The 25,449-nt window shown below is 42.0% G+C and overlaps 1 protein-coding gene across 4 annotated transcripts; it reads right to left on the bottom strand.

Annotated features, from left to right (window-relative positions):
* Positions 1-16: 16 nt before the first annotated feature.
* On the bottom strand, positions 17-25,406 carry LOC128438580 (ras-specific guanine nucleotide-releasing factor 1). 4 transcript variants are annotated; one of them, XM_053421174.1, is made up of 27 exons: positions 25,131-25,406; positions 19,891-19,997; positions 18,548-18,695; positions 17,750-17,842; positions 16,488-16,741; positions 16,302-16,381; positions 15,668-15,861; positions 14,970-15,079; positions 14,414-14,532; positions 13,898-14,074; positions 13,666-13,734; positions 12,829-12,971; positions 12,435-12,517; positions 11,336-11,584; positions 8,839-9,212; positions 8,188-8,304; positions 5,898-6,068; positions 5,469-5,575; positions 5,227-5,339; positions 4,116-4,176; positions 3,866-3,972; positions 3,635-3,719; positions 2,974-3,171; positions 2,513-2,592; positions 2,246-2,363; positions 1,991-2,059; positions 17-1,432 (listed from the first exon to the last, which is right to left on the bottom strand). In XM_053421174.1, exons 1-27 carry the CDS (start codon positions 25,404-25,406, stop codon positions 1,340-1,342), a joined length of 3,795 nt encoding a protein of 1,264 aa, XP_053277149.1. In that variant the 3' UTR covers positions 17-1,339. The 4 variants fall into 4 exon arrangements, with proteins under 4 accessions (XP_053277149.1, XP_053277168.1, XP_053277158.1 ...); XM_053421193.1 differs by having other exon boundaries at positions 13,666-13,729; positions 13,914-14,074; XM_053421183.1 differs by having other exon boundaries at positions 11,336-11,586; positions 12,398-12,517; positions 12,829-12,965; positions 13,666-13,729; positions 13,914-14,074.
* Between the last annotated feature and the right edge of the window lie 43 nt (positions 25,407-25,449).

Here is a 25,449-nt window from a genome sequence, read left to right as displayed (position 1 = left end):
GGCAGCCTTCAGAGCCTTCTCCCCCTGAGAAAGAATAGATTTATTAACAAGAGGTAATCAGGAAAGAATACACTTTTATACAAAACTGGAAATATTACTCAAGCTGTTGAAACAGACTGAAATATAATTCTCATACCACTGGGTATTGCTCACTGCAAACATCTGATGTGCCTGTTAGAGGGTAAAGATGCATGTGCAAGGGCGGGGTGTAAATACAGAACACGTACTGTTCTAGATATAGGTTTGATTTAAACACGTGAAAGTGGTACATGCCTGCCACTTAAGCTTTAGGTGTTTTTCTATACAAAGCCAGTAAAAAATACATATAAATATTCCAAGAGTAAGCACAATATTACTACTGTATAGCTCCTGCTAACACATTATAGACAGGATACAGAATGTGTTACACTTATAAGTTGTTTTCAACGTTTGTTTCAAGGTGTCATACACAGGAAAAAAGTTATTACAGAGTTGAACGATCATAAGAATAACACATTTTGAGGGATATGTCTTTAAACACATTGCACATCAGGAAATGCAGCCGACTGCCTGCACGTTAATATTGTACAGGGCAGGTGTCTCTGCTTCATTTGGCAAATTGTAGAATAAAATAGTTGACATAGTTCTGTGGTATATAATCCATTTCATGATTAAGGCAAAAACCATAATGCACTGGCCAAAGAGGATTAACCACAAAATCTATGCTCTCGCTGTTTTGAATGTAAAAGCTGGGAATTTAACTTCCTGAAGTGGCTCAATATTGGTTACATCTGCTACATACACTGCCCGGTGCTTATACTGGATATATACATCATGATGCCCACCAGGGGAATAAGTTGACAGTAAGCTAAGCGTTTAAAACCCGTCTCTACAAACTGAAAAAACCTGTCCCTGTCGGAATCAGCAGGCTTTGACTCCAACACTTTAACATATCTCAAATCTCTGCAGTTGTCTCTTGAGCAGGAAACGTGATGGTCGTGTGTCGAATGTTCCCGCCACCTCTCATGAACGAGCGTCTTTGTTATGCTGCATATTTCCAGTATGATGTGGGTAAGTATCATGCTATGTACTCTCCCGGCTGTTTTATTCTCTGGCTGAAAATAGCTTCATTGTAAAGTGTAGTTTAAGACGATAAATAACATATAAATACTCTGTGACTATATAAATAAAACCTCTCTGGGCTTCTACTCAAGTCTCTAATAACAATTATACATAACGGGTCCATTGGGGAACACATACTAGAAGAGAACGGCCTACTGTGTCTAATACAAATAATAGTGTATGTACATTATGATATATAGTTTGTGAACTGTCCATGTGAGGTCGAGGGAGATCCTCCTCATGACGAGGTTTTGGGCTCGATTCTCAGAGACGCTTCGTAGAGGCTCTCCTCGTCCAGCGCTGCACTACAGTCCAGCAAGTACTTTGCCACCTGCAGCAACAAAGAGCACAACCACAATGGTTATTTATATCATTTCTGTTTTTCTATTTTCCCTATAAAATAGTAATATTGAAAGAGAGCATGTACACATATAAATGTGGGTCATTTACATTTTCTTAATGCATCTGATCATGAGCTGGCTACTTTTTTTTTTTTACTTCGCTTTTTTGGTTCTCAAACAGGAAAGGGTAAAAAATGTAAATGAGGCTATCGGAGCTTTATCGATATTTTGTGGTGTTGTTTGGACGGTAAAAATAAAGAAAGGTTTACTGTATTGTTAATGATCACTAACTAGTCATCACAGGTATACATTTGACCAATAAAGACATAGGGGGCAACCTCTCACAAATTCTCAGTGGTCTCTTTCTTTAGATTAAATGGAAATAAAGAGTTCACATGGTTATTAATTTATGACGTTAAACTCGAGTACCAATCAATACAGACGTATATCTGTAAAAAAACTGAAATTATACATTCCTGCTACGCATCCTGACAGGTAATCGAAGCTCCTGAAAATGTACACAGTTAGAAAAGTAATAATAATCTCACCTTTGGTTGATAATCAATTTTGTAAGCTGTTTGCTGAAACTGACGTATCTCTCTGATGATGTGAGATATCTGAAGATAAGAGAAAGAAAAATGATATAAGATTCAACCTTACAGACTTTGTTGTCCACCAGTTTCACAATCATTAAAAACAATGAAAAAAATGAAAACAGAAGATGCACATAAGAGAAACTAAATTCAAAGAAGGATTTAATAATTTGAAGTGATGAATGTAGATCATCACATGGGTGTTTTTACCATCCTCATCTTAGAGAAGTTGACCAGGCTGTCCTCAGTGTAGTTGGGCGTTCCCTCCTCGATGAAGGCCAGGTCGGTCAGGTACATTCCCAGATAGGGGACACAAGGCGGGTCACAGCTGAGGACAGCAGGCGGGTCAGAGGGACACAGCAGTTATACAGGGGTACACACAAAGAGTAATAAACAAACACACAAGGAGCAACTCAAAATCCCTCTTGTAGAATGTGTGAAGCCTCTAAAGGAGAGAGAGGAGCTGTGGACACTTACTTCTTCAGAGCTTCTCTAAGGTTTTTGAACCGTCCCTCTGACGACACCAGCTTCTGTAACTTGTCAATCACAGTCTTTGTCTGGGAAATGTACCAAGGCAAAAAGGTTACAATCCAGATTCAAATGTTTAGTTGGCAAAGTTTTATGAATCGAGGCAAATGTATGAGGATTATCTCTATTTGAGCATGTTATTTTCTTTTCACTTTGTTTGATTTTCTAAATTTGTCTTTATTTTTTTAGTATTGGTAATAAAAAAAAATAAAGAATGAAATGCACGAGGACCAAGAAACATTTTTTGTCAAAGAATCAGAAGTGAAGGTCAATACCACTCTCCTAGCTGTCGAGTAAATGTGATGGTAGAACTAGGACACAGGAGGCTTAGCTTAGCTTAGCATAAACGCTGGAAAATGGGAACCCACTGCTGGAAGAAATCAGGCTTCCTTTAGATTAGAGGCCGGTACCTGCTTGGAGACTTTGACCCAGGTCTTCTTGAGGCGAAAGACAGAGCTGCGGTTCAGAGAGGATGTGATCTCCAGCACTGCGTTGTAGTTGTGGAGGCAGCGGCAGATGTCAGCCACCGCCACCCATTTCTCCAACACCCCAACACGCATGATGACATCGTCCCACTGCAGGATCTCTGTGGCGATCCTGTTACTGATCTGACAAAACATAACAGACATCTTGATAATAATGTTTATGTATGTATGTATGTATGTCTGTATGTATGTATCTAACTATCTATCTATTTATCTATCTATGTATCTATCTATCTATCTATCTATCTATGTATCTATCTATCTATCTATTATCTATCTATCTATCTATCTATCTATCTATCTATCTATCTATCTATCTATCTATCTATCTATCTATTTATCTATCTATCTATCTATCTATCTATCTATCTATCTATCTATCTATCTATCTATCTATCTATCTAACTATCTATCTATCTATCTATCTATCTTTCTATCTATCTATCTATCTATCTATCTATCTATCTATCTATCTATCTATTTATCTATCTATCTTTCTATCTTTTTATCTATTATCTATCTATCTATCTATCTATCTATCTATCTATCTATCTATCTACTGTATCTTTCTGTCTAAGACACGTACATCGTTGAAATGCTTTGTTGTTTTCATGATGTACGGAGTCCTCTCGTTCTTGTCGTTCTTCATCCAGCCTTGACCGAAGAACTCCCTGTTGAAAAAAATAATGTTTTCAAATGATCAACAATGAAAAACACACAACATGTGCACTTCCCTTCACCCGCCCACTCAGCCCCTCAGACTTGTTTTTTATTTGATGGAGCGAGTGGCTTTGTTCGAGTGTGTGTGTGTACTCACTCATATGGGATGACCTTGAAGACCAGGTGGTCCAGCAGTGTGAGCTGCTCCGCTATCTCCAGGGCAGAGTGGCTCTCAAACGGTTCAGTCTTAGAGTCCTCCATGGCCTGACACACACACACACACACACACACAGACACACACACACGGTAAATGCCTTATAAAGTATAAATCATTTCTACACACATCAATTTAAAGAAGTAAAAGGTTTTTTTTAATACTGAAAAGACTTTTGTAATGTTTCCCTCACCATCTGTGTGATTTCCTCCAGGGTGACCTGGTTGTCTCCAGGGTCCTCCTGAGTAAGAGTCCTGCATACAAACAGACAAACTGACCATTATTTGTCAGTTTTGTCCAAAATTGTTTTTACCTTCCACAACGTAACTGGATTTAACCTGATGAAAAGGAAAAAAAGTTGACCCATTCAAGTTTTGTATTCATTTCTAGTATTTGTTCAGTTTGGGTTATGGGCACTTCAGGTTTCAGCTTCATACTTTAATCTTGTGGGGTTGATAAGTTTAAACACAAAACTGTATTTTTTGTGTTAAACAAATGTTAGTGCTTGTTCTATCTTCCGCAGTGGAAGATTGTCTTCTTATGGTTTACATGGTGGCATGGCTGTGCGGTGGGTAGCACTGTCGCCTCACAACAAGAGGGTTTCCAGTTCAAATCCAATTTCTGAGTGGAGTTTGTATATTCTCTCTGTGTCTGTGTGGTTTTTTCTCTGGGTACTCCGGAGAAAAAACACTGCTACAGTCCAAAGACATGTAGACGAGCGTTGGGTTCATTGGAGACTCTCAATTGATCAAAGATGTTAATGTGAGTGTGAACGGTTGTTTGTCTCATATGTTGGTCGCCCTGTGATAGTGAAGGGTCCAGGGTTTCATTGTTGGCCTCAGTGGTGGCAGTTCACTCATACACGTTCACATGAGTAAACCCCATTCAAATCCTGACCTTTCTGGCCTTCCATGGGTGCGGCAGATTTCCCCGCTCCACCGACCATGGGCTTTCAGTGGAGACCTGAGGTGAACCTGGCCCCTTCCCATCTCCTACTTCTGACTGTGAGATCTCAGCAGGTGGACACATGCCGAGCTCACAAAAATGGCTCACTAACTAACTAGATTAACTGAGCCTCACAGTGACATCATATCATTGACTGAGTGATAGAAACTATATCGTGTGAACGTAATAATTCAGTTTTTTGGGGGGTGTGCCCCATACAGCCCCCGACAAAATGCATACATCTCAATCATATCTAAAGCATTAGAAGAAATCTTGTAGAATGTTTTTCCACCTGATTACACACAGATGTGTCATTAATAACTGTATGAGCCACCAAGCAACGCTAACAGGAAACCGACCTGATGATGTTGGCAGCTGCCTTTCTTTCCTGTGTCAGCAGCTCTGGGTCATGCATCACCTCCTCCAGGAAACTAATTACCCGCATCTTCAGCTCTGTGTTCAGCTCAAAGTCCTGAGGACCAACACGACAACAACAGCAACAAGAAGGTCATCACACAAGTGTTGTTGGGTTTTTTTCTTCTGAAAAAGCATGGAGTGACAGAAACGAAGGTGAGGAGAAAAGGAGGAAAGCAAGGTGTACCTGCGAGTGTTTGGAGACCCAGTGACGCAGCACATTCAGGACTCGGTTTGTGGCGGCTCTTCTGATAACAAACTCTTTGTCCCCGTTCCTCTGGTCCGTAGGGTAACCTGGGACCATGTATAACAACATTATGTCCAGACTGAATGTGACATACTAAGAGCAGCACCACTTTTAATAGGTTTCTATGTTGTTTACATAGAGAAAAAGATGAGTCATCAGTTTGCACAGTTAATATTCATCAAGGATACGTACATTCACCCGAACAACTGATCTGACAATCTAAATGTTTTTTCTCAAAAGTAAAAGAATTACTGTTTTTGAAACTGATTACACTTCAATACTTTTAACTATAACATATGTAAATGACAGCACAATAGTATAAACATCCTCAACAAGCCAAGAGATGCTCCATCCCCCGGTGTGACTGACCTGTGCTGGCGAGCGACATGCGACGGTACTTCTCCTTGGTTGGCGTGCCTTCGTTGGCACCAGCCGTGGCGATGGCAAAGGCTGAGGCGGCAGAAAGGGCACTGCGGTTATTGTCCAGCTCCCGGCAAGATGACACCACCATGCCATTGTTGAAGGAAAACAGGGAAAACTCTGCAAGGAGGGAAACAATCAAATCCCTTAATTACTCTTCACTGTTGTTCGTAATGTGAAGAGAAAGTTCCAGTTAATTAAAAAAACAGTTGTTGTCTTTGACAGGATCAGGCTAGGAGGGAAATCACCTGTTAGATTATTAAAGGGATAGTTCACCGAAAAATGAAAATTCCCTCATTATCTACTCACCGCTATGGCGATGGAGGGGTGGGTGAAGTGTTTGAGTCACACAACACTTCTGGAGTCTCAGGGGATACTGCTTTGTTGAAGAACCCAATACTGTTAAAGTCAATGGTGTCGTCTTCTTCAGATGTAATAAATCAAAAGCAAATACATAAACTGTCCCCATACTGCTCGTGTGGTGTCATCCAAGTTACCGGAAGCCCCGACATTCATTTTCGACTTGAAACAAGGTCATTTACAGCATGTTTTTAGCCGAAGGGCCGGAGGCATGTTATGTATCTTGTGCTGTTTCATTAAGTTTGAAGAAGAGGACACCATTGCCTTCAATTGTATCATATTCTGCTTTACCCCTGAATCTCCAGAAGTGTTTTGTGGACTCAAACACTTCACCCACCCCTCCATCGGCATAGTAGTGATTAGATAAATAAGTGAATTTTCATTTTTCAGGGAACTTTCCCTTTAAAGGTGACTTTGTTTCCTTTTGTTGACCACTAGAGGGGAACAACGAGCTAAAACGGACCGAGCGGAGTGTGCCCTGCAGCTCGTGGTGGTGATGGCGTACACTCCACCGTGTCTGCCTCTCTGCCTCCCTCCCTCTCTCCCTCCTTCTCTCCCTGCCTTCCTCCGTTCAGCCGGGGGCGGTATTGAAGAACACGCACATCGTTGCTAAGGTACAAGGTTTCCTTCCACCTACTCACACAAGGCGCTGGCTTCCCTTGTATCCAGCACCGTGGGAAGAGAACACACTGGGGAGGAATTGTGCCTGACGACCTACAGGCTTGATGCTCCCTCTCTCTGCAGTATGGGAAGGGCCAGGAGGCTGTGGGTGGTTTTTATCAAGACCTTATTTGGCTATAATTACACTCCTCGCTTTCTGAGAAGTTAGCTACAAGTCGTGTGTGGCGATGTTTATTTAACTCTGTATAACTCAACCGCTGTAACTTGTCCCACCTGCTCAATGGGGGGGGGGGGGGGGGGGGGGGGGTTCACCTTTTTAGATTTGAGACATGATTGGAAAACCTATTCTATTTTCTTTGATGTTGATATAATCGAGAATCTACATGTTTCCACTGTTCGGTTACACCTGCCAGGTTTTTCCTGCAAATAATTGAACTTGACAGAATATTTCACAGTATTTGAAGGTTTTTGTTGTGTGACTCCAAGAAATCTGCATTTGAATGTTTGGGGTGTATTAGAGGAATATTTGGACATTTTGAAAAATATACTAAATCACTGCTGAGAGTATATTGAGAAGATTTGACATCCTAGGATTTCCATGGTTACCTGGCAACCTAATTTGACTGAACAGCAGGACCATCCTTGTATTTACACATCAGTCTTTGTACTGATGAAAGATACAATGTATATATTTTATAACATACATAGGTCCCGGCAGATATTGTTTCCTTCTGACAGAGCCAAGCTACTTTGTTGCCCCTGTTTCCAGTTTTTATGCTAAGTTAATAGACGGCTGGCGGTGCCAAAATAGTTCCTTCACAGGCATGAGAGAAGCATTGATCTTCTCATATAAAAAGTAACTCTTGGTAAGAACGCAAATTTCACAAAATTCCGTACAGCTAGCAAATTTTGTCAGGAAATATCCTCCCAAAACGGCACTCCTGAATATTGTAAGGTAAAAACAGGTATATCTATAGCCAAGGTTATAGCTGTTATGTTATAAAGGTTTTTGTCATTATAAAAAATCTATTATCATTGATCAGTTCTTTGACAGGATGTTCCTCTGGTGAATACTTTAAGCACTCAGCTACTGTAGTTTCCCAGCTTTAACATTGTGCTCAATGTGCTTGTCATTTATTGTTGACAGCTGGAATTTAAAAGTAGATTACAAGACATTCTGAACAAGTCTTGGAGATAGATGATGAAAATAATAATAATATAATTATAATAATAATGGAGAAACAGAGACATAATGTACCAGAGTTTTTGGACTTGACATTCTTAGGTGTTGACGGGGACTTGGGTGGAGACATTTCTGCTTCTACCTCGTCACTCGGACCTGGGTTCTCATCACATTCCTCTTTCACTGAAAGATCTGCACAGACAAAGTACAAAGTGTTTCAGATCAAGAGGAGAGACAGTAGAGAAAATGTGTGACAAGGAAATGTGCAGACGTAACCACTGAGATTGTTATAGAACAGAAGGTCTAGACAAACGTTGTGGAAACTACAAAGCCCATTAAGTCTAAAAACATATAAAAAGAAATTGTATAATTTCATACAAATATTGTGCTATTATTTTTGATAGTGCTGATCCGTTGAATTTTATATTATATCAAAACATTGTTTTTATCCCCAAATAAACACACAATTATCTTTTGTAATCTGATCTAATATTATGATTCTACATTTACAACCTGAGAATCTTTTGGCTGGTTCTTGGTTGTTAAATCCCAAGCGATACCCTTTATTTAAACAAAATATGAATTATGTAAGCTCTACTTTAATGGAATACCGAGGATACATATATGATAGATGTGAGCCGTGGACAGGGGACTTGTAAAACTGAAACCACAGTGAACAAGCTCCTCATTAAAACTGAGTACAATCCCTCGGACAGTGGTTCTGACCTTGCTTGTTAAGGGCACTCTCCTCAGCCTTGCCTTCGGCTTTGGCCTCTCCCTCGTCAGGGATCTTGCTGGCCATGGTGCTGGACACGTACAGCTTGTTGATGTCGAGGCCGGTCTTACTGAAGGGGGACATGGTGGTGTGCATGCTTGCATAGCCATTGGGGGAGCAGCTGAGCGCGGCCAGGTCCAGGGCTTTGCCCCCTGTAATGATGGGGATGTTGAGCGAAAGCTTGCGACGACGGTTGGGCGAGGACGTCTTGGTGATGGAGAGAGGAGGAGGGGAGGAGAACTTGCGGCTGGCACGCGGCGACGTGGGTGGCTCGCCGTAGAGGAGTTTGTTGCTCTGGCTGCTGGCGAAGAAAAGCTCCAAAGAGCTGCAGAGAAGGTGGGAATGAGAGAGATGAGAAAATGGAAGGGCGTGTGTGAAAAAGACAGAAGGATGAACATCGGCAACTCTTGTTCACAACTGACAAAACAACAGTTTAAAATGATTTGAGCAGCCTCAATGGGAGACAGTGGTAGGAGGAGGTTTGGGGGGTCGTGGCGCTCGGTGTCTGTACACAGAAGCAGAGAGGGAACACCACAGGGCTCTTCGGGAGATCTTGCCTCTTTTATTTAAGCTACATTGTTTAAGACAGCATCCTCCTTGCACTGAGAGCCACCCCCTCTGAAGGCCTATAAATAGCATGTCAAGTGACAGTGTGGGAGGCACGGGTGCTGCCAACAGCAACCAGCCCAGGGGAGGCCCACAGAGACACGGGGAGAGAGAGACCGAGCGAAAAGGGGAGCCAGATAGAGATGGAGAGAGGGGAAGTGGGAGAAAGAGACAGAGGTGCAATGCAAAAAAAAAGAAAGCAGGGGAGAAAACAGACAGAGAGGGAGGGGGCGAGAGAGGAGCAACATAGTGGATATGGATTCCACCACAGCTAAGGCTGTATGGGAGTGGGCGAATGGTAAGCCTCCTTGTTGTTAGCCGCAGCCATGTTGTGTCTCCTCGCCTGTATTTGCAAAACAGTAAAAGAGATGAGAGGAGGGAAGATGAGGGCTGAGGGAAGGAGGAGGTATAGGTTGGAGGGGAGGAGAGGGATGTAAGCAGGTATAGGACGCAAGAGGAGAGGAGAGGAGAGGAGAGGAGAGGAGGGTTCTGGGTGCCAAACCACCATCAATATTTAATACTGTAGAGCCACTGCAGATGATGGGAGAAAAGGAGAGGGAGGGAGAGGGAGAGAGAGAGAGAGAGAGAGAGAGAGAGAGAGAGAGAGAGAAGACGAAGAGACAAGTAGAGAGGGTGGGGTCCTGCAGCAGAGTGAGGGGTTGCCATGGTGACAGCGCAGCGGAGAGAGGGATGGTCAGACTTGTGGAAAGAAAAATAAAAAGCGAGAGAACGGTAAAGGGTAAAGAGAGTAACGAGAGAGAGAGGAGGAGGGGTTGGGGCGAGGTGGGCGGACGCGGGACCCAATTAACTGTGATGGCGGAGTGAAGATGTGACGGCCTGACCCCTCGCTGCCTCCTCTCCGGTCCCTTCTCACCTGGACGAGATATCATTGCATGACAGGCTGCGCATTGACCGGTCCACGTGAGTGCAAAGACAAAATCAAACAGCAGGGAAGTCCCACCTTTTCACTGCACCATTACCACGGCAGTGTCGCTGCATCTTCAGTAGAAAACAAGTGGAAATCAAAACTTTGTTCCTCACTCGGTGGCGACGGGGCTGCAGGGATTGACCTCAGAGACGCATTACAGTGTCTAGTCACATGCTAATGGCGTGCTCAGGTATACAAATATAGAAATACTTCACCAAAAATGGTGAAAACAACTCTGTGAAAGAATGAGATCTCCAGTTTCTGCGGGTTGACACATGTTTTCTGTGCCTGGTTGATATATATTGAAGACATTACTTATTTGACTTGATCGCATTTTACTAGGCCTTAGAACTTAGTTACCCCATGTTGTTAAAGCATGCACGCACGCGCACACACACACACACATACACACACACCCACACACACACACACACACACACACACACACACACACACACATAAACACAAACACACACACACACACAAATACACACACACACTACTCTTATTAGTACTTAATCATGACCAATTCATGTCCTATCTCAGAGCCCATTGGCTATTAACCTCTGGAGTCTGCAACCAATATTTTGGTGCTTCCGGTGTTGAGAGTGGATATCTTGGCCATACACTGTTTAGAGTCAAACAACACAAGTGGAACGTTTCTCCACAAACAATGAGAGTTTTTCAGGAGTTTCAGGTCCAGGCGAGACGTTGGCTAATCTGCAGATGAATTAAAAGGAAATATCTAATGCGTCGATATCCAAACAGACTGTTTACCAGCAGGCAACCAAAGCATGGTTAAATATGATTGGTCCAACTGGAAACGGAAACCAGAAAGGTTAACGGCCCCTACAGATTCTGCGTATACACCTGCAGGATGTGTTTATAGAGATTCAACACACACACATGCTCACCGTGCAGGGATGGCACTGATGGGCTTCTTGTAGATGGTGATGAGCTTGTCCAGCACCACGTCTGCGCTGGTGAAGACGCGGTAGGAGTGGAGGAAGGTGTTCAGGAAGTCGATGGAGAGGAAGCGCAGGTCCGTCAGCCTCTCCAACAAGCGCTCCACACTGGCGTAGCGGATCTGCAGGACCTTACAGGAGTTCATCATCTTACTGAAGCGAATGTCCACGTCGTCACAGTACAAGCTGGTGTCAGACCTGTGTCAAAAGAGCAAACAAAGGTTGGCATGTTACTTATGCTACTAAACTGTAGTTATGTTATGTGTGGCATATATAGATATGTATTTGTTATCTACCCAAATTGAAAAAGCTTCTTTCATATTATGTGCAGTTATTCAGGAGTAATTTGAGGATAAATTAGCACAAGAATAAAATCCTTGGTACTGGCCCCTGGGGTTCATTAATGACTTAAGGAACTCTTAGGACTAAGTCAAACATACCAGAATACAAATTTCAAAGTCAAAGTTCAGGGAAATTCAACACGCTTGTTTTAGCAAACCAAGAAAATGTTTTTTCAGCCCCCTTCCTGCTGCTGACCTAGGAGGAGAAGGTTCGCCACTTCTACATTTGTGTGACTGGGCCCCTCATTCAGGCCCCTGGGACCGTACAAAAGACCCAGCAAGTATGTTTTTATTTTTAGCAGAACTTGAGGGCTCTAAAGTTCAAGTGGTGACTTTGCATACATTCATAAGGAATGTGACCATGTTATTAGATTATTTTTGTACTTCTATGAATGTGAGGATGGATTTTCAAGTTAGAAGATGTTTGAAAAGTGAGACATGTTTGTCATGCTCTCAAGTGTTCACATTGCTGTTTGAGGTCTGGGTACATTTTTAAGGTAAGCATGTAGTTGTGATTATTATTATGTTACAGCCCAGAGAATAGGTTTTGTAATTAGAGGTCCTTACAAGTATAGAGGCCTGAGCTTTGGCACATATAATCCTGCATTTTTCATATTACTATGTATCTACTGCATGTGATGCTGATGCCAGTCTCTGTTTGTGCATGTATAATGTGTGTGCTTGGCTGCGCGGCGTCCGACACACACTTAATCATCTGTGGCACGGAGACTTTACTGTTTTCCTCGAAGGCGTTCATCATCAGACCGTTGCAGCGGATGTTGTCTATGCACTGTAATAATGCAAGCAGACAGAGACAGTATAACAAGGAGGGTGAGTGAGTTCACAAATCCTGCAAGTTTCTATTCCCACATAAGATCACATGTGGACCTATATAAACCCACAACATCGTTAACAGCAAACTTACTTCTATACTCTGACTGACAACAGATTAACATAGTTTAGTCGATATGATATGTAGGGAGCGTAAGCTCTCAAACTCTTTCTCATCTAATAAGAGTTTATTCCATGACTCCTGCTCTGTGTTTATTTATGATATACTGTATTCAGACTTATATACGTTATACTGGTGAGGAGACCAACCTGGCTGATATCACTGGTCCATGCTGTCTTCTCCTGTCGGGATGAAGCCACCAGGATGACGGTGAAAGGCTGGACGTCTTTGGGCTCCACCATCACTTTAAAGTCCAGATGCTCTATGTCCTGGCCGCTCCTCTCCACTTTAGCTGCAAAGCACAGATTCAACGATCTTTATTTCAATAAAATACACTGATATCAAACACCATAAGACCATTGGAAAAAGAGGAATAGAAAAGAAAACAAAAATGTTAACAAAATGGGACTGTACCTCTGAAATATAATATTTTGTGATAATCTGCTTTTTGTCTATACTCCATATTCATGTTGTATACTACAGCTCCCTATATAATTATAACACTCTATATGCATATATGTATTTTTCTATTTCAATTTCTACTCATATATAGTGCACAAATACAATAGCCTATACATCCTTGTGATATCATCCTTTGCAGCCGCACTTGACTTGAGTATGTTTCTCTTCAAATAACATTTCTGTCTGAAGTGAAGGTGTATCTTATCTTATTTGATTTTAACATATCTTAGTTATTTATTGATGAATATTTGAGGAAGTAGCCAAGTAAGGGTAATAAATAACCATGTTTATTATTGTGAGATTCCAGGATTGTGTCAGATACTATACAACCATCCACTAAAGTGATTTTAATGAATCAAGGACTGAAGTTTGTTTTCTCTGTTTGGGAGCTATAGTTGTAGAAAAACAGTGTGACTTGATGTTTCATCAACTTCCTGCAGCACATATAACCTTCTGCGTTTCTTCATATATATACACCATACTGAGTAAAACATGAATATACTGCACTGTGTGTGGAAACTTACATTCATCATCTGTGCCCTCTGGCTCCTCCATCAGTGTGCAGTCTATGAGAGAGATCGTTCCATTCTGTGGCAAGGGTGTAAGGTTACAATGTTACAAGGTAATACAGTTTGTGTAGTAACTCAATTTTTGCTTTACATTTTTCTAGTGGAACAAAAATAGCACCCTCTACTGAAATGACAGTTCATCTGGTCAACTCGTGGAAGTCCACAATTAGTATAACTGGATCTAATCTACAGTCCGGCTGTACCTTAGTGATGTGTAGTTTTCCTCCAGAGCCTCTGGTACAGATGATGAGATGTTTGGAGAACATGAAACACTGTCTCTCGCCTTCCTTCTTCAGCGATAGAGAGCCCAGTCGTCCCCTCGTGATCTTCCCTTTCTCACTCATAGGCACCTGGATCAGAGAACCTGTGGAGTCAGGGACACAAACACACGTGAGAAAAGATTCATTTTACTCTAGTGACTTTCACTTTGAGCTTAAGGTTAATGTCCAAACTTTGAAAGTCATCTATAATGTGTAAATAAACAAATATATTATATTCAGTAAAATGTTATATAGGCTATTTGTAAACAGCTTTGCAGTTACGATTGCATAAAGTTTAAAGCTTCAGACAGTGGGGTGTTCTTCTTCTACAGTGTTTACACTCATTTTTATTTAATGGCTGAAATCTTGACAAAAAACAGACAAAAAGATTAATGTCATAGTTTCACTGTCATTGTTTTAATCAGACAATAAAACAGACCTACCTTGCCTAACGAAGGTCTGACTGGTGTCCAGCAGCACTTCACAACCCTCCACAATCATCCGCTCAATCGCCAAGTTCTTCCGGATGTTCTCCGTCTCACTCACCTCATCGTGCATGATTCTGACGGGACAACAATCGCTCATTGTTTCATGTACATCACAATTAAAGAACTACAGCTTATAGAGCCTCAGAAACTGTTATTAACTTTGGTCGTAAATCACCAGTAATCATCCGAGGACAGAAAATGTGCATCATGAAGCTGAACACAAGATATTCCTTTGTACTTGTACGTGTAAAGAAATACAGCACTACTTTAACACACTGATAGATAAAGATTGACTTTTAACTACAGATCATTTAATCAAATGATATAAAAAATTGGCTTGGATCAGTTTTGTAAACTTTCTCAATCACATGTTCAGTGTCAGCACTGAAACACACATTAACGACGTGGTTAACTCAGATGCAAAATGAATGTAAGTAAACACACTGTGTGTCTTTGAGTTGTAACGTTCAGTACAGCATACAATGCATTTTCAGTTGTTTGACTGACTCACCTGGAAAGTTCTTCCAACTTTGACTTAGCGTAGTCCAAACTATTTCTCTCCACATGCTCATGCGGAGTGTGAGCCAACAACTCATGCAACGTCAGGATGTAACGAGGGATCTGAGGGAAAGAGAGAGAGAGAGAGAGAGAGTGAGAGAGAGAGAGTTTTAAATTGAGTGTACATTTTTTAAATCAACAAAAATGTTGACAAAAATGTTTGAAATCAACTAAATGTGTGGTATATTAATGCAAATAAATATTCTCCTTAACAGAAAGCTGACAATCCACTTTTATTTGATATATAATATATCTAATATAATATTTATATTTTTCTTGCATTGGTAATTGGATGAAGATCGATAGTGTTATTTGAAGGTTTGAAAATAAGGGTACTTTGATGCACTATTGTAAATGTCTAACTCAAAGGTGCAGCAGAGATCAAAGCAGAGATCAAAGTCTGACTTTACAGAAAACAAACAGGTATGAAGCCTTTTGGACAATTACATTGTGTAAAATATTACAAATGTTGTTTTCACTGTCATAAAATTCAAAGTATTACTTGTAAAAATAGAAGTAGCAACTGTTGCAATAGATTTAAAGGAATTGACTCTAGATTGCTTCATGACACTGATATTTTACTGTTCACCTTGAGGCAAAGCACATTAACCAAAGCTGATATAATACTCAAGTGTGTCCCTGGAGTCTCACCTGAAACATGGGGTAAGTGAGGAAGGTCTCCAGCGTCCTCTCCTCACAGTCGGGTTTGGCCTCGTACTGTTTCAGCAGCTTGTCGAAGTCTCGGTTCTGTTTACAGTGGGCCAGGATCTGCAGGCTGTACTGGTGGTTCCTCACAAACTCCTGGTAGATGTTCAGCATGGGCAGCAGGATGTCGAACAAGTCGGCTGTGAAGTGAGACAGAATTCATTCCTATTGTATATTCCCTTTTGATCAAAATGTAAGATAACCCATAAAGCCAATGAATAAGAGATGAAAAAATGTAGCTGCTCAAATCTCTGCAAACACATTCAGGAAGTGAATTCAGTCTGATTTGTGCTCTCGTTAGATCTTAATTTGAAAAACAAAATAGGCTGTACAGTAGCAGCATTCAGTTATTAGTGTTTACAGTAGAGATTGTGCTATAATATAATTTTTGGATGTAGTGAGTGACACCACTCAACCTCTATCATACAGGGTTTGAGGCATACATCAAAGAAATATCTATCTAACCAACCTGCAAACATTTATCAGACAATATCTTCTGTTTATATTGACCCATAAACAAATCCTAACAAAAACAAGATTAATGTCGGTTGACTGAGGGGTTGATCTCTGCGGATCTTACCCAGGACCAGTGTCGGCCAGCTGGCTATCCTGGCCTTCAGACCCTGGTAGAAGATTTGGTGGAGGAACATGATGGTCTCACTGATAAAACACATAAGCAAAAATGGCCGTTATGAAAAATTGTTCAGTGGCAGCCCCCTCCTTGCCGAGTCACACCACTATCACAACCAGTCTCACCACTAGCCACCTGTTAAGGAAGATGCTGCTGACATCATCGTGGGTAATGGGCGGCTTCTTGGAGCTGGCGGCCATGCGAAGCGGGCGCAGGAAGTTGTTGACCAAGATGTGGAGTTGCTGCACGTATTCTGCCTCGGCCTCCAACATGCTAAACACCACCTGGTTCCTCTTCCTCATGCTCTCGGCATGGGGCGAACGGATGTAATCCTGGATGATGGTCTTCCACTTCCTGCGGCAAATCCAACCTCGCAGGAAGCTCTGGACCTGTGGAGAGAAAGTAGAGCATTAAAAGGTTATGCTGTTAGGGATATACCTGCAGTAAACAGTATTTTAATTCAAATGAGGCCTGGAATTCCAAAGAGTAACATATTCCAGATGTAAGACAACTATCAATCTTTACACAAAGCAATGTTAGATACTTACAACATGAAACTCTTAAAATGACCAGTGTTACATAATTTGGAGCAATAAAAAAGCAACAGTAAGATATCAGAGATTTCCAACTTCCTAAGATAAAGTGAAATCCACAGTATCTTTAGTCAGATTCAGATCCAGATCTTATAGCTGATGTCTTTAATTGGTATGAAGACCAGCTGTAGATACAGTAGCCCTGGTTGGAGCAAATCTACTATTTAAACTATTTTTTCCCTTGTAATTAATATATATATTGCCAACTTGAGAGCAACATAGTGAACTGTCAACACAATAGTGATACAACGTTTTTACACGTCCTACAGACTACAGTCTGGTTTGTCCTGACTGGACATGTGTAAGTTCAATATTCAATACCCCCGTTTGGGTTTCACCCACTCTTAGGGGAAACAAATACTCTCATTGCTGCTAACTTTCCAATACATTCAGCAGCTAGCTGGTCTCTGACCAACCTGTTTCACCTTGCTGTTAGTCACGGCTGTTGTGTTGTGTGAGAATTATCTGTGGCTTCATCAATGCAACTTTCCAAAATCTCTATCAAGGAGCAGAAAGCTGCCTCAGTGTCAAGCTGAAGACAGGAAGCCATTGGCTAAGTTGGACAAGCCGTGCTATGAATGCAAGTGTAAAGCTGAATAAACAAGGATTCAAAATAAAACCTGCAGGTGCCCAGAGATGATGTATTATTTAAAAAGCTGTCTCAGAAACTATGCATATCCCCGGCACAGATCAAACTTCACCGAAACCTTCCCTACTTTCTCTTTCCTACTTGCACTACGTTTGCACATTGAGCCAGACTCTCTTCTTTTGACCTGCGCAGCACCAAACCCAGTCACATCTCACCTTTTTGATCTTCTTGATCTCTGTGTCATCGTCACTGGGTGGCACCTCTGGATTCGACTGGATCTTCTCGTTGTCCTTGAGCAGCCCAGCGATCTGAAATTCAACACAAACCTGTGATGCAGTCACTTAACACCTTGTGCTATGAGCTAACCTAAAAATCGTTACTACAATCCTACTCAGTTTTATTCAGTGTTTTAAAGTGCTTATGTTCATTTGTTTTATCATCCATTAAAATAACTGTACCAGTTGCAGCCAAATTGAAACGAATCCACCCAATTACATTTACTCTGGTTATATGACACAGTGTGTTGGGACAGTGCATAAGAAAAGAATAAAAATAGGCTAATAAATTATGAAATTAAGCAAAACCAACCCAAGTCCATACAACCTCATGTTTTAGCATAGAAAGTGAGAGAGAGGATTATCAAGCTCTGCTGCAGAATCAGGTACAATAGCAGATGATTCATGCATATTGAAGACATTCAATTAAATTGGAGCGATCCATTAGCACATTAAAGAGAGATGCATTTGATCCAGTTTGGACTGAATAAGTAGGATACAAAGCACTGAACAGAATTGTAGGTGTTTCAGGCTCGATGTTTGTGATGAACTCACGGCGTTGTGGTTGTAACCTCATCGGTGACCTTTGTCCCGTGCTGTCCTTTTGTGTGAAAACCTCTCTGCCTGATTTCTTTCATTTCATCTTTTCTCTCTGTCTCGCTCACAATGTTCCACACACTAACAGAGACCACCCACTTATATACAGGTGTCACTGGCATGAAATCACACGCGGGTTACCTCTGATTTTAGCCGCTCTATCTCGATTTCCCCATCCTCTATCTGTTGTCGAAGTTGCTTGGCAACCGTTTTCTCCGTCTCCACGATTTGGAGTAGATGGAGGTACTTCTGCATGAGGGTCTCATGCTCTGTAGCCAGGTTCCTGTAACTATACAGACACACACAGAGGCATCGCAAGGACCTCATTAACACATGTTTCATGGGCTCTCCTTAGAGTTACAAAAGCTAAAAGCAGACCTCTGATCAGCATATGTTTGAACCAAAGATCTTAACGTCCACACACAGGCGCTTACATGACCCGGCCTTCAAATACTCACCAGTTTAGCAAACCATGTGTAAAGGCTGCTTCTGCATGAGGAATAATTCTGTACATTACCCATTTCAACGCTTTATGTATATGCTAAGTGAAGCTTAAAGTCTGTGCAGCCGACTCCTTCAAGCTCGTATAAATCAGCCCTCAAAGTAATTTGAATCTAGACGTAACCTGACAAGTGAGGACTGTTCAATAGGAGCTTACGTTTAAATTAAAGCGACATTGGAAAACATCTCGTTAGACCGGAAACATGCTGAAATAAGATGGAAAACACAGACATTCAAAGCAGTAGAACGACGATGTAGATGAACAAAATGACGACAGATGAGCACAGATCATCCTTCGCCTGCTGTGCATTGCATACGTACAGGCCAACTTCCTCCCTCTACAGTAAAGTGCTGCTGCCTTGACAGAACACTAATCAATGTAATCCTCAATGAGTCCAATCAATTGACCTTTCGCCACTCAAATGCACTCTGCTGACATTTACAATGATTGTGATGCTTGTCTTTCATGACCCGTTTTCGTCTCTGAGCCTTAAAGGGGCATTTCACTCATCACACATCCCAGGACTCCATACATCAAGTTGAACAATAATTTGTTTGTTTTTGTTTCTTAAAGTGATAGTCTTGTGAAAGAGTGCAACAGGCATCCACTTAAAATCCAATGGAGGATATCATGAAAGACTTCTCCTGTCTTGTATATAAAGATGGACGACATGCCGAAGGGACAAATGCTGCCATCTTGCACCATTTGAAGCCAGACTGCGCAGTAGTGATTGGGGATGGAGCCACGGCATCGAGGGCCCATGCACGACACACGCACTTCATCTATTACAAGTCAGTCAAAGCTTTCAATCATAATGTTGAGATGTTTTCGCTTCACTGTTAGGATTCAATCATGTCTCCATTGGTTGGTAAAAAAAGTACACACACATACACACACACACACACACACACACACACGTCTCAACAACACTTTCCGCGGCTAAATGTGTGTGTGTAGGTCAGAGGTCATGTGTGAGAGGTACCTGGCCTGTGTGATAGCTGCCACCCACTCGTCACAGTCCTTGACGTCCTCGGTGCGCAGCTCCAAAGCCTTCTGGTTGTCATGATTAAACGTGACAGTGAAATAATACTGCAAAACAACAAGATAGAGAGAAACGGTCTAATATCTATTCAGTACATTATGAAAACAATTATTAATTGATTTACTTATTCAAGAGTTTGATGGTAAATGATTGCTGAACATCCCACTGTGGTCGTCGCTGACCAGCTCTTTCGTTAAAACAACAAGATCTTGTGGAAACTGAAGTTGTATTTGTGTACACATGCATGTGTACACAAGTGCATGTGTGCAGAGATCCTGAGGGAGAGGTCTTGAGAGAATCATTATAAATCCTCTCTGCATTCGGTCTGTATCCTAACAGACTCTCTGCTGACGCCATGTTTTGTTTGGTTTATTTTTGCGTGGTGGCAGTGATCTGGCTGCATTTTAGTGACGCACCTGGGACCTCGCCTCTTTTTACTCACTCTCCAATTATCTCCCGCGACCCCACAGCCTCAAAGGTTCAGTTATGGCAATTATGGCATATGTTCTCTAGTAGGCTTATCAGATCAAATCATCAAAGTGGTGGTCATCGCAGTAACAGTACAGGCGGGCTATTTGTGGTCCAAGCGCATCAAATTATACAACACTGATGCATTGTAAATAGACCCCAACAAATCCAATATATTGGATTTTTTATCCCTCCCAAATGCCAAGAGCAAATCATTTGTGAAGGGGAGTAATGTTCCATATTTCCTGATGAGCAGCAGAACGGCCCTTTGTCAATAATGTGCTTCTCATCTCCCGCTTCCTGCAAGCTGGTGTGTCAAGCCTTTTAGGCGGCTATACTTAGCTCCACGCTGCTACTTCTTTTTTTTGCCACGGAGAAATTAGCTGTCGGTAAGTCAGACAACGCAACCCATGCATAAAATTCTTGTCTAAAATCTATGAATAAAAAAATGCTGAACTTCATCCAGATCAGAGGTTGAACAGGTTTAAAATGAGGACTGATGAAGGTGACACTTAATGAATAAACATCAGAGTTGTGGTATCTCTAAACACCTTTCATAAAAAAAATACTCTTTAAGTGGACCGTCTTTGGACTTTCTTTTGAATTTTAATCAAATTCCATTCCACTTTTTTGCGTCTTTTGCATCTTGAAAAAGAAAAGAAGCTGCTATTCTGTATAATAATGACCTGGCTTATATTAACAACTTGATGGATCATCATTTTTATAATTTTGTGAGAATTACTTATATACATGATTTCAAACAATAACAGCATAATTGCCATGTTTTAGAAGTCTGCTTCACAGAAACATGCCTTACTTTTATATATGATTCAGCAGGTAAACACTGTTAAACAATGGTGTTGTTTATTTACGCTGAATATCTGTTCTTGATGATGACACTACCAAGCTCTGTTTGAACACAACACTACACCTCGTATAGTGTAGTTACCTCTGCCAAACCTCTGGTTCGTTTGTTTTTAAGCAGGATTAAGCAAAAACTACAGATGGATTTCCACAAAACTTGTTGAAAGGATGACGTATGGGTCAGGGAAGAACCCATTTAGTTCTATGGTCGTGTTCCTGTGTGTGTGTGTGTCCACACACACTCCATTTCTTATATGCACATATTCTGCTGGGCTCACTGAGCGACACACAGTGCCGAGGCTCGTCGTAGCACATTTTGTCGGCCCCCTTCAGATGCACTTTTTCAGATGCAAATAGGGGTTGCCATAGTAACTGGGGGCTTAAACGTAGCTCACCTTCTAAATGGGGACTAAGAACATTTAAAAAGTAGACCGCTCCGAAGAATACAATGAGAACGGGGAGATGGACGCACCGGGGGGGGGGGGGGGAGACCGATCTTTTGGCTTTTTGAGGAGGGAATGCTATAAAAAGCTCCGTAGCCCTGCAAGGTGGCAGTTGGCTTGGCATCTATTCGCAGCATTGTCCCTCTCGCTGTCACACACAGATAAGATCCAGTGCTGGCCCCGGCCGTTCCTCTGTCGCCTCCGACACACATATAGACACAGTAAATGCACACACACACCACTGAGAGACGCAGAAACAGACCCTAGAATCTGCTGGAATCTGCATATGTAGCAGCGTAAATGTAGAGTCCAGTGTGGCACGACCTCTGATGTTCCCTCATCGACTCAATTGTCATCCTTTGTTTTTCCAGAGTGGGGGAAGTGAAAAGGAAATCTGTATGCCCTCAGACACCTGCAGCATTGATTACTCTTCCTGTCCTCAGATCACCTTTTTTCTACGGAGCTGCTCACTTTTATACATCGACACAAGCGTCTGCAGGGGGACACACACCTAGACCACAGGACGAGCACCCCAAAGTCCCACCATATGTACAGATGTGGAACCCCCCCCACACACACACGTACATGTTGGCATGATTGACAACATGCAGAACTTGTGTTTGTGCAGCCAAACACACAAATCTTATACGCACATTTAGCACTGCAGAAAACGAACACCCCCACACAGCCAACATAACACTGAGAAAATTTATTCCTGACACATATTAAATAAAGGGACACGTGCTGAACAGAAGACTGGGTTATGCTAATTGAAGGCTTTCAAATTCATTTAATTCACTGTTGAAATAAATTCACTGGAGCAGACTGCATCAACTTCCGTCACTGTGGATGCCACTCAGCCCCTGCTTCATCCCCAGAGCAGAGCATGTCTCTTCTACTGACATACTTTTAAAGAAATAGGCAAGGGGACAAAGTTTAGCTGATGACTTGTGTCTTCCAAAACAACCCATATGACAGATATGGGTTTATTATATATTGATCTGTTACTTTTGCCTAAGTTATGGCTGAATTTAAGCAACTAACAACACAACATTGTTTGTCAGGAACACAAATTTGAACAAACAGCCAAAGATTTTTTTTTTTTTTTTTTAAGTTATCTTAGATAATTAAGAGATTTAGCATTTGTGTTGAATCGTCTGATATACATAGCGCCCTCTTGGCGACATGAACAACAATCCTGATGTCTCAGGAGAAGAGGGCAAGGTTTTACGAACGTGATGTGACGCAGAGTCCAACACAATGGACATGAACAACAGGTACAGCTGATGAAAACAAGCACAGTGCGACTGAGGTGCTGCAGAGGGTTTACCAAGTGTCTATCATTTATTTATCAACTCTAGATCGTAGCTTTAAAACTCACTCATAACCAGACAACCTACAGAAGGGCCCAGTAAGAATTAAATGATCATGCTTAACAATTAATCAACACAGGAGATGGGATATTACATGAAGATATTACATTTGTGACGTTGAGATTTTCCTCCACGGGCTAAACTGTTGTTTTTAACTTTCTAAAGTTGTAATGTCATCCTTGACACACATGTGAGCCCTGAATAATGGGCTCCCATATTGGTTTCTTTTTTGTTTTTACTTCTCTCTCTATTATCAGGGAAAGTGGGGTTGAACCCAGGAATACCAAACACAATTTAAAAATTTTTTGGAGGATCTAGCATGAAAGCAAACAGAGCATCAAGAGAAATGGTTTAGAAAGCTGCTGTGCATGCCTCCCCATGTCGGGTGAACCATCAGTGGTTTGCGCACTCCTACAGATATAGGTGAGTCAATTAGGAAGCAGAGGGAAGTTTATTTAAAGATGATAGAATTACATGTTATAGTGAAGTCAATATCATCCTAAACAACAAAAATGAGTAAGTGTATAATACTGATACTTCAAACATGTTGTTTATAGCTAAAAAGGCATGGGGTACATAACTGTATACTGATGTGTACAGTATACAGGTCATTGAAAATACCTAATCATACACTTTATGTTTACCCAGTTGTTCTCATTAAATTAGGAAATTTAGTTTTTATTTATTTATTTAGAGATGCTTGATGTTCAATCTGAACGCAAGGATAATAGGAGGGTTCATTTGCTTTGACAAATAAGAAAGTTTTGTAGCACGGTTGTGTAAAAGTGTGTCATGTCTGCAGTGCAGGGCCTGAGGTCCAGCTTGGTGACAAGGTTTATCGGCTACATGAAGTAAAAAGGGTAAAGGAGGGTAACACAGATGTGCCACATTTTGCGTATTGATGGAGGTTGTGTGGGGAAACAACTGTCCACCTGAAGGAGGGTTGCTATGAGCAGCTAAAATGACCCATCACTGGAGTTTCTGTGTGAGTGCTGCAGGGGAAGCAGCAGAGCAGACTGCAGCTGGCGGAGCAGATCTCAGAAGGTGACTGCAGTCATCATAGCTCACAGCAGCTTGACCACTTCTCTGCCTCTTTGACGCTTTTATGTCACAAGGTTCATTCCTTCCAGCAGCAGTAGCAGCGGCTCTAGACTCTTCAAAGTCCGCTTCACTGGAGGAAACCATCCTTCCTCACTTTTAAATTGTATGAATAAAAAATGGAAATCATCCAGCCTACACACATGTTCATCTACAGCTCTAAACTCCAGAGGAAACCAAACGAGTGGAATGGGGGGGGGGGGGGGTATATACACCGAGAAACAAGAGCATGCCTGGGGCATCGTTTGCTTTTCATTCATTCGTTTACAACCCTGTAATAATGAGAGGGCTATCAGACGACCCGAGCCGCTGTAAACCGGGGAGACGCAGTTGCCAAGGTAGGATGCTATTAATATCAAGACAAGGAATTAAATCAATACGTCAAAACGACAGGGAAGGGGGCAGCTCCCCTCCGCAAGATGGCAACCTGCAAAGTTTGGGATGCAGCTGAAGTTTATGGCCCCTCACATCTGCGCTGCAATCCCCGACGTCTAAAAACACACTGTACACCACTGTGTGAATGTGATGCAACAAATGATTGGGTAATGAGCGGATACGAAGCGGAGGAAGGGGAAGTAGCTAAGTTTGCGCAAAGAATCCCGTTGATCCTGCTCTCTCCCTCTGCGTTTTGCTTGTTTCTTGGTATTTGAGGTCAACTGAGAAGATGTTTTAAAGCCAGATGTAGACAATCGATTTCTGAGGATGACGCCATTACGTAACACTGAGCGTCAAGTGAATTGTGATTCTCAGGCATCTCTGGGAAATCTTTTTTGCGTGTTTATGGACGTTGGAATAAAACTGCGGGAGGGAAATATCTGTCCCCGTGTTGGTGCGTAAAATCTCAGCCAGACCCACTGAAGTTGATATTATGATTTGGATGTGTGGCATGAGTCCGAGTTGCGTGAGCTCCCTGTGCGCCCACACACTCTCTTACCTGCTTCTCCAGGCATTCCTTCGCTGACAGCGACGGTTTGGGTGACGGCGCTCTGTCGCACCCGCATCCCTCCAACAGGTACAGTCCGGAGGGGCGTGAGCTGGAGTCGCTCTCGAAATAAAACAGCATGTTCTGCAACAAGGCGAACCACTTTGAATGCCATTTCGTGTTGTCCGAGCTCCTCTTGCTCAGGCAGCCTCGCCTCGTCCCGTCCTTCTTCGCCAAAAGCGCCAGATAGGTGATGTGGCCATCATTGAGCCGCATCCCTTTCTGCATTTTGGCTGCGCTGTGCGCGCAGGGGAGGGGGGAGGGGGGGGGG

Source organism: Pleuronectes platessa, chromosome 1, assembly GCF_947347685.1.
Source record: "Pleuronectes platessa chromosome 1, fPlePla1.1, whole genome shotgun sequence".
Lineage (NCBI taxonomy): Eukaryota > Metazoa > Chordata > Actinopteri > Pleuronectiformes > Pleuronectidae > Pleuronectes > Pleuronectes platessa.
This window is presented reverse-complemented; position numbering and strand designations above follow the sequence as displayed.